At 32.8% G+C, this 10,033-nt stretch overlaps 2 protein-coding genes across 2 annotated transcripts; both read right to left on the bottom strand.

The window, feature by feature from the left end:
- LOC147920480 (uncharacterized) lies at window positions 1-830 on the bottom strand. The gene is made up of 3 exons (XM_087501095.1): window positions 817-830; window positions 269-722; window positions 1-228 (listed from the first exon to the last, which is right to left on the bottom strand). Exons 1-3 carry the CDS (start codon window positions 828-830, stop codon window positions 1-3), a joined length of 696 nt encoding a protein of 231 aa, XP_087357221.1.
- A 4,534-nt stretch (window positions 831-5,364) lies between these two features.
- On the bottom strand, window positions 5,365-9,703 carry LOC104766239 (PH, RCC1 and FYVE domains-containing protein 1-like). The gene is made up of 8 exons (XM_019241167.2): window positions 9,346-9,703; window positions 9,101-9,187; window positions 8,925-9,014; window positions 8,752-8,838; window positions 8,574-8,672; window positions 6,419-8,485; window positions 6,190-6,336; window positions 5,365-6,097 (listed from the first exon to the last, which is right to left on the bottom strand). The coding sequence occupies exons 1-8, from the start codon at window positions 9,397-9,399 to the stop codon at window positions 5,534-5,536; spliced, it is 3,195 nt and encodes a 1,064-aa protein (XP_019096712.2). The 5' UTR covers window positions 9,400-9,703; the 3' UTR covers window positions 5,365-5,533.
- Between the last annotated feature and the right edge of the window lie 330 nt (window positions 9,704-10,033).

Below are 10,033 nucleotides of genomic sequence, written 5' to 3'. Positions count from 1 at the left end.
TTACATACCACATCTATGGCACGTGGACTTGGTCTTATGTTGCGGTTTAAATTGCCCCCGGCCTCTACCCCGACCACGGCCGAAGCCGAATCGGTTTCCACGACCTTGACCACCAAAATTGTGTCCTTGATAGGTACCACGACCAGGACCACCACGTCCACTTCTCCCATGGCCACGGCCACACTTGTCCCTATGGACATAGTTAGAGTCTTTAGTTTCTTTTAGGCTCTTTAGGCTCGTTGGGATTTTTTTTCTTTGCCATGTCAACCTTGTGAGCTTCCGGTAATGGAGCTGTACCCGGAAGTCTCAAAGCACTATTCATCATCAATAGCTCATTGTTCTGCTCAGCGAGCAACAAACAAGAGATGAGGTCTGCAAATGTCTTAAACCCCTTTTCACGATACTGTTGTTGAAGCAATACGTTATTGGTGTGAAAGGTAGAGAATGTCTTCTCTAGCAAGTCCTCCTCAGTCACCTCGGTACCACATAACTTTAGGATTGAGACTATCTTAAATAGCTCTGAGTTATACTCATCCACGGTTTTGAAATCCTGGATCCTTAAGTTTTTCCAATCAAATTGAGCCTTTGGTAGGAGCACCGTCTTTTGGTGTCCGTATCTGTTTTTGAACACTGTCCAAAGGTCAAAAGGATCTTCAATAGTGAGGTAATGGTTTTTGAGACTCTCAACAAGGTGATGACGAATATGCAAGATCGCCTTATATCTATTTTTCTCAGTGCAATTATTATCATCCTCAATTCACTCACATAGGTCCTTTGATTTCAGGTTAATCTTAGTATAAAATACAAAACATGCACCCGATTATTGTCATGCGGTATTTGAGACCGAACCATGCAATTATTTTAGTCTTAGGCCATGCTGTATTTAAGACCGAACCATTCCAATTGTTTTAGTCTAGGCCATGCGATATTTGAGACCGAACCATGGATTTATTTTCGTTTGGGATATGCGGTATTTAAGACCGAAACATGCCGATTATTTTAGTAGATAATGTCTTGTTTTATTACATAATTTCGTGGTCTATTTATGCATGAGAACAGTCCTAGATAAACATAAGATCTAGCATGCAATAATTTTCTTTTATTAAGTTTTTCCTTTTACTAAGGTTTTCATTTTCCTATAAATTTTTTTTTTTAAATTAGGATTAGGACAAAGTTTTAGGAAATATTTTCTAGGATTTTACGATAATGTCTAGAATTAATTTGGAATTTATCCTAATTTTGTTTCGATCTTTCATGCAAAACATATAATCAATTCCGATTTTAAGTTCTTAGATTTAGGGTTTGATTTTAAGCAAACAAACACCAAAATCGGATTCTAACAACCTAGAACAATCAGTTTAATATTCTCTTTATGAATTTCGAATTTAGGTTTTAGTTCTAAGGTTCTCATGCAATTGAATTCAAGCAATCAATCAACAATAACAATCAGATTTAAACATTGCATAATCGGTTTAATTTTCAAACAATCTAAGCAGCCCTAAACCTCATAACAACCGATTTTAAAGTTTTAAAGTTTTTAGGTGTTTTAGGGTCTAAAGCTTAGGGTTTTGTTTGTTGATGGTTTACTTTTATATTTTAGGGTTCCATTAGATTTAAGAGATCATGTTCGATTTATAGGTTCTAAGGGGGTTTGACTATTGTTTACCTTCCACCGTTTGGGGTTGATTGGAATTGAACCGGGAGCTAAAGACCTTGGTTTTACTTTTCTCTTGATCACGAACCTCGGCCTAGGTAAGAAGAAGAACCGATCACGAACATATCTCTGAACAAGAACTAGCCGCGGACACAAACGGAAGCTGATCGCCGAACTTGGACGAACAAAGACTTTGTGTGCGGCGGCGGTTTAGGGTTTTAGGGTTTTTAGGAACTTTTTCTCAGTTGGACTTTTAGGGCTATCGTACTGATAACGTGTTGTAAACTAGAGAAACTCGAAAGAGGTTTTCTCTTCTTCTTATTATTAATGAATTGATAATCATACATATATATAGTAAAGGACAAAGCCTTATCACTTTAGGAAACACTAAACCGACTTAGTACAAAGGAGGTGCCGATGGGCCTTATTGTCTTGGACATACATGGGCTGTGTACGGACCGTATACAGGCCGGTTATGGAAGTCCACTCCAGGTGTTTTACAACATTTTTTTTTTTTTGGAACAAACTAGGAATGTTCTTGAATAAAATCTTTTGATATCTAACTTAATATATTAATTTGTTAATTATCATTATATTTCACCTCTGATTTTTATACATGAGTCTACTTTGTGAAACAAATAAATTATCATATTATTTATTATAATTAAGAAATAGTTTTATTTCCGGATATAATATAAGTTGAATTTTTAAAAACAAATATAAATTGTTCAATCTATAAAATATTCAAGCTTTAATATATTATTCTTTAAAAATAATATCTATTGAATTAAAAAATTTACTGAGTAATGGGTCAAAATTTAAATAATTAAATTCAATTTCATATTTTTTTGTTGAATTTTATAATTTTATATAATATAATAAACTTTAAAAAATATATTTTGAAATATTTTTAATATATTGAAACTTAATATAAAACTTAGAAACTATAAACACTCTAAATTGATTTGTTATAGGCTTATAGCAATGTCAATAATATGTCACTATAATATGAAAGAATTTCAAGAAACCAAGTATATTAAAACAAAAAGTATAACAATATCTTAAATTACTCATAATATAATAACTCGCTTTTTAAAAACCAAATTTACAAAATTATGTATTATAATGACATTCAAGTCATAATGTAGAATATACATTGTTGAAATAACTTCACATATATAATCTAATACAACATATTAAAATTTTATTTTAAAAATAAAAAATATACAAAATTTTGTATAAAATAAAATTTAACCAGTGTTATAGCACAGGTATTTATCTAGAATCATTAACAATATAAAACTTACAAAAAAATAAGTGTCTTTTTTCAAACCATCATATTTAACAATGATTTTATTGCATAATGTTTTATCCAAAAAAACTTTTAAAAACAATCACATAAATTATATTTTATATCAAAATTACAATATAAATAAAATGAATTTCAATCCGTGCTAATCTAGTTAATCTAGTTAATTATTATATTGTTTGCTCAAAATATTTATTCAATTAACCGTCACATAGAAGTACTATAGAATACTAAAACAGTAAAGCAAAATGAGTAATGAATTTTTCTACATCTATCCTCTACCAAAATTATATCAAATAAAACAATAACATTATTATCTACATGCTTGTTATAATTAAATAACAATATAAATATTTTTATTGTGTTCTCGTTTACCACCGTAAATTTGTAAAAAGTATTTCTTGATATATTGAAGTTAGATAATATCTTCTTCCAAATTAACTAAAATAATCACAACCATCAATTGGAGGTTCTCTTAACCATAACTCTCATCAAATTATTAACCGTCTTTATAGTTATAAGAAAATTAAACTATTCATTTTTCTTATAAGTTAATAACATATTTTTACTGCTAAGAATAGTTTGCTTGGTTTAAAACAATATAATATTTTGTTTATGTAATCTCCTATATAATAAAACCGAAGTACATAACCTTTTTGTGTAGACAATATAATATAGATTATAAAATTAATTATTTAATTATTTGATAGGTTATAGGTTATATGAGTTGTTACCATTAGTTAAATCTTGATTTGAGATCCTCTTAGAAAAAATATTCTAAAAAATAAAATAAAATCTCCACTGAATATTTAAGTAACCGTATATAGGCAACAAAATCTCAAAAATTAATATTATTCACAACAACTTTTAAAAACAATCACTTTTAACCTCGGTCCTAAATTTCAACCCGGTTCTTAACTTTTATTCACAACAACTTCTAAAAACAATCACATAAATTATATTTTATATAAAAACTACAATATAAATAAAAGAAATTTCAACCCGTACTCTAGCACGGGTCCTAATCTAGTGAAGTAGTAATTAGTCATCCTATATATTTGTAGGCATGTGGACAAGTGCCTAACACCGAGCCTTTATATGCGGATGTAAATAAGTTACATATATATATAGTATATGTTTTCATAAAACCAATATAGATTTCATTTTTAAGAAAAAAACTAATAATAAAACTTAAAATATTAAATTTAATTAATTATAAATATAAACTAATTTTTAAATGAAAAATAAATAAAAGATAATTATTCAAAGATTTTAAGTTGGATGAAACTATAGTACCTAAACATTACTTTTCAAATGTATAAACCTATAAAATTATAAAATAAAATATTATTTTACATAAAAACTTACACATAAAAATCTATAATTTATAAATAATTTTAATATAAAAGTCTACCTAGAATCCGCGTAAATCAGACTAGGCTGCCTAAATATCGGCTTAGAGCATCTCCAATCCACTTCTATTTTTGTCTCTAAACTCTATTATAGAACAATTTTTGCTCCAACCCACCTCTATTTTCACCTCTATAATATAGATTGCTATTTTTTTTCTATATCTAGAGGAACTCTATATTTTCCTCTATAAATAGAGTTGGACTTTGACAAAAAAAAAATTGAGTTAGACTATTTTATTTGCAAAATAGTCTTTTTAATCTTTAACTTTTTTTATTTATGACCAACAAAAAGAAAATAAGTACCTTTAAGAACTAATAATATAAACGATTTTAAAAGTTTTAGTATAAATATTTATTATAAAATTTGAGACTACCATTTGCAAAAGATAAGTTATATAAAATCTTATATATATATATATATATATATATAAATAATAATTTTATATTTCATTCATTCCATAATAATTCTTTTTAATACAACAAAAACTAATGACTATAATAGTATGGTAAATTATTTTGGGATCTACCAATATCGCTAAAATATTGTCCAAATGAACAAAATGAAGTAGATGGAGGAGGAGCATGTTAGTTTTGTTGTTGATCATTCCGCTTTTGTATAATTCGTGCTTGTTCAACCTCAAAATATCCACGAAATAGAATAGTCAAGTAACAAAATAAATTTTATTTTCTTCTTTTATCTCTTTCAAAGCATAATTTTTATGTTTTGGGAAAAAAAGTGTTACATAACATAATGACTACCTGTAAGATAATCGAGGATGACCATGATCTCGATGCACGGATTGAAGTTGGAAGAGAAATACCTCTATTATAGAGATACTTTATTTATAGAGATAAAAATAGGACGAAGTGTCCAAATTATTTTAAAATATAATCCCAGACATTGATCCAGGTAGAGCACGTTTTATATTGTTTTAGCAATAACAATTGTATTTCACAACTGTTCATAAATTTGCATAAGGCCACTACAAGATAAAAGTAAATTTTAATATATGGTATAAAACATGAATTTGTATATAATTTCTCGAAATCACATATTTGTGGTAACATAGAACAATGTACCACCAGTGATGACTACTCCATTATGCCTTTGTATTTGATACAAATGAAAAGAAAAAAACAAGAAACTTACACATATGTTTAGGTTTCAGAATCTGGGTCCTTCTCTTTGCTTTGTTCAGGTACTGACGTATCAGATTGTGGTGGTGGAGCAATAGGTGAGTCGGAAGCTGTTGTATTGGATGATGTAGTTGTATTTGAAGAATAACATTTAAGCAACCTATCTTTGTTTTTAGTCCACCAATCTTCTGCTTGCTGCTCATCAAATCGTTTTTTACTAAACCTAACTCGTCGAAAGATCTTGTTACCATTCATATCTACCTCGTAAGTCACATAAACACCAGGCTCAAATTGTTCTTTGCTCTCTTTTCCACCTGTTCTTGATGATGATGAAGCTTCCGTACTTGGTGGCCTTGATGAATTCGATGTCTCGCCTATACTTGAGTTGGATGATGATACTTGTACCTGTGTCTTTTGATCTTGTACTGTGTTTGTAGAAGAATATGTTTCTTGTTGTTCTTGTCCCGAAGTTGTAACTAAAGATGCTTCGGTCGCATTTAGATAAGCTTCAGCTTGAGAGTTAATGGATTCAAACGCTTCACTCTCTGATACTTCTTGAGGTAATTTATCCTTCAAATCTTTCAACTAAAATAGGAAAACAAAACATAACTCTACTGTGAAAATTTTGTATTTACACTTCAGATTTTTTTTTCCACTAAACTAGAGATAGAGCAAACCTGTTCTGCTACGGACTTGAGTGCTTCTGTTGCTGCTTTATGCTTGGAGGATTGTTTTGCAGCTAATTCGAAAGCTTCTTTAGCTGCTTTTTGAAATCTCTCGATCTCTGTGCCTTGATTACTACATTTTTGTTTCAAATTCTTAACCTAAAAGTTGTTCAATAATGAGTTAGGTTCAATATATTGTTATTGTAGTGATTTAAAACACGAAAATAGAAAATAGAGATACCTGACTATGTAACTTTGTCATTTCTTGGTTCATAACTTCGTTAGTCTTCTTCAAACTATCGATAACACTCCTCGAAAATCCAGAAGTGCGTGGAGGGCTCGGTCTTCTTGCATAAGGAGAGGAAGATCTTGCCGATGGAGGCGGTGATAGACATGCTGGTCCACTAACAAGTGGTCGTGGTGGAGTAGTATTAGCAGCAACAACAGGTTTGAAAGCATTTTGAATGGCGCTAAGAGAACTCGGGAATGCAATGTCTTTAAGCTGTTGGAGAGATGGAACTTGTGAGGCACGTACATTAGAAGAATCATGTGTAGATCCTCCGGACCTTGACGATGACCCGACTGAATTTGTAGTTGCGGACAAGAGAACTTTTGATGACCTTGTTGTTTCTCTATCAATTTTTACTGACCCATCCATTGACCGTCCAGAAGTTGCAACATTATTCCTATTTACATTAGCGTTATAACCAGACTCTGCGGCTTTAAGTTTGCTGTAACACGCATCACATACTCGATGCGGTTTCCCTGGAGTTGGAGCTAGTGCTGCTTTTAGAGCTTTCTTGGAGCTACAAGCATGACAATGTACTAAACCACAATTATAACAGTTATGTCTCTTTCGGGTAAATCCAAATGCTTGGCGACATCCGGAACATATTGACTGATCTGCTCCGGATACCCACTTATGTATACATATACTAGATGTGAAGTTTGAGCCGCAAGACAAGCTCTTCACATGCCTGTCTCTCAAGGCTTCAACCAAAGTTGGTGTTCTTTTATCCTCTGTATCTCCATGTCCTAATCTTCCATTTGCACCCTTTCCCCATGTGAAGACTTCACTTCTAGATGTTAAAACCGCGACATGGTGATCTCCGCACGCAATTTCTTCCACGAATTCTCCAACCAGTCGATCTTGTACCAAGCAAGGTAACTTACCGTCAGAGATTGAGTTGCCGAGCTGACCATGTGCAGTACCACCCATAGTAAATACATGTCCAGAGGTTGTGAGTGCAACGGTAAATGTATGTCCACAAGCAATCTTATGAAAATTGTAGTCAATAAGAGAAGAGACACAAGTTGGAAGCAAATAAGTCTCTTTGTTTCCATGTCCTAACCTATTTTTGTCACCATCACCCCAAGTAAACAACTTCCTAGATGACATACTCGTACCAGTCTGACCCATAACCTCCACAATCGCCGCGGTATGCCAAACGCTACAAGCTACTTTAATCGTTTTCAAACCGTTTAACGATTGAACTTCCTTAGGATACGAAACACTTTCTCTGTTTCCATGACCTAAAACACCAAACGCTCCATCACCAAACGTGAATAGCTTCCCGTTCGCAGTAGCTACAGCCGAGTGCCACGTTCCACAAGCAACAGAAAGCACTTGAAGACCTTCTAATGGACCAGAGACTCTTTTAGGTATCCAATGGCTAATATCACTACCATGCCCTAATAGCCCAACATTATGGATTCCATCTCCCCATGAGAACAAGTCCCCAGAGGTAGAAACAACACAAGTATGATATTCTCCACATGCAACAAAGTCTATGTTGGTTAGAGCAAGAAACTCAACGAGTTTAGGACGACTAATATCGACTTGAATACCATGTCCAAGTCTTCCCCCAGCTTCTTCTCCCCATGTAAAGACCTCTCCTTGTCTTGTCACAAGCGCGATATGCCTTACACCGCAAACAATCTGGTGAACATCGAGAACAACGTTTGATTCCAAAGGCCTTGGAGTCAGTACATCTGTTCTCACTGTTTCGTTGCTAGCAGTCCCATCTGGTAATATCCCTTCGGTCCAAACTTCACCCCAAACATAAACATCACCTAATGATTCTATATCATCTGGACCAGATCCTCCACTTGAACAACTTGGTGTGCTTGAGACACTAATCCGAAAACCATCCGTACTTGGTCTTAACATGTTTCCACGTTCATATCCCACATCTGAGTTGTTCTGATAGCCTAAATCAATGGATGTTCTACCTCTTGGAATATTATTGTTTGGGACAACAAAGTCTATAGATTGACGACCAACGGAGAAAGTATCACTGTCATGTATCTGAAAAAAAAACTAAAAGAATCAGTGCAATGTTATTATTCCAACTAGAGATATATAAAAATTATATAGAAAAGTTTGAATAACATACGTCAGGGATCTCACTTCTAGCGCGTCGATTACGACTTTTTTCAATTATAGATTTAAGACCAGCAAACCAAACCTCTGTTTCAGCTTTGTCCTTACAAATCTATCCAAAAAAAAAACATATATAATAAGTGAATTTTCAATTTTGTAATCCAAGTTTTGAAGTGGTCTTTTTTACTAACCAGATCAAGTGACCTTTCTCTGTTATTATATAGAAGTGAAAATGATAAGTGATCCTTCTCTGAACGTAAAAATCTCTTGAAAACAGCCTATTCATGAGAAGTAGTTGGAAACAAATTAAAATAAGACTTTGGTTTTGAGTGAAAAGATTTAGTAAAAATCAGGTTAAAATTACAGTTCTTTGTCCAGGGACGATTCGAGAAACTTCAGATAACTTCAAACCTTTTTCTTCTCCACGCGAGAACCAAATCAACGTTTTTTCATCCTGTCATCAACATTGATACGAGGTATGAATACAATGTCATATACACTATGAGCACAAACATATATTACGTAGAAAACATTGCATACCGGTGAAAGCCTGAATGCGCGGAACTTTGGTTTCCCTTTCCTACTGTACTTGAGTAATTGTGTTCCCTTTTTCAGTATGACAAGTGCCTACAACAAAATGAACGTGAACTTTTAAAGTGTGTGGTGAATGAGCCAATTAAAATTTGCATACTCCATTTCGTACGTCATGTGAGGTATCAAGAATTCAACACATAGCTTTAATGTTTTGCGGGTAAAGAAATCAAAAGAAGAAAAAGGAAACAAACTTGGTCGATGTCACGCTCGTGATAGATATTATAACAACTAGAAGGATCTGCCATTCCATCTGAGAAACCCGAGAGATGAACGTCGGATAAACTCAAGAAGCATCAAGTGTTGTAATTCACCTGTCTTCATAGATTCATTTGTCTTCAAGTCTCATCCAAAATCATTTATCGTATCTCCAATCTATCAAAACATAGCTACGTACACACACAAAAGCTTGGAACGTTTTCCGTCTGAAATGATGATATGAGGAAATGTAAGAATGGTTTTAGTTGAGAGATAATATTTTTTTGAGAGAAGATCGCCATTTTAGGAATGCTGCTTGAAACCACCATAGATTTAGCTCAGACTTTGGCGCTCTTCCTTCTTTCTTACCTCGTTTCTTGTGATTAAACATTATTTAGCTTAAAATAGACAAATTTAATTAAGGGTTGTTACGTGACGTTGTAAGGAAGAAATATTTTTCTTGATTGTAAGAGTAGATTAGACCAAGTCAATGGAAGTTTTTGCAACATCCACACAATAGAACTAGAAATTATGTACTCTCAAATTGATTTAACATTTAAGTAAAAATTTGTGTTCCATGCGGAAAGAAACGACATCTTAGAATTTAGTATTATTCATACGATGCGACATATACTTGCAATAGTAATTGTGTGATTTTGAAATCTTTTTTGTATATAGGAGTTT

The sequence above is a fragment of the Camelina sativa genome, chromosome 19 (genome assembly GCF_030686135.1).
Source record: "Camelina sativa cultivar CO46 ecotype springtype chromosome 19, ASM3068613v1".
NCBI classification, from domain to species: Eukaryota; Viridiplantae; Streptophyta; class Magnoliopsida; order Brassicales; family Brassicaceae; genus Camelina; species Camelina sativa.
Note: the sequence above shows the minus strand (reverse complement) of the source record. Positions and strands in the feature narration are given on the sequence as shown.

Bases quoted from the DNA above. Each gene is read 5' to 3' on its own strand.
- LOC147920480 (XM_087501095.1), bottom strand. The intron at 229-268 runs GTTGACATGGCA...ACGAGCCTAAAG, and splicing joins CATTACCGGAAGCTCACAAG to AGCCTAAAAGAAACTAAAGA.
- LOC104766239 (XM_019241167.2), bottom strand. From the start codon at position 9,399: ATGGCAGATCCTTCTAGTTGTTATAATATCTATCACGAGCGTGACATC. The intron at 8,839-8,924 runs GTAATTTTAACC...TCTCATGAATAG, and splicing joins TCGTCCCTGGACAAAGAACT to GCTGTTTTCAAGAGATTTTT. The intron at 8,673-8,751 runs GTTAGTAAAAAA...TTTTTTGGATAG, and splicing joins GAGAAAGGTCACTTGATCTG to ATTTGTAAGGACAAAGCTGA.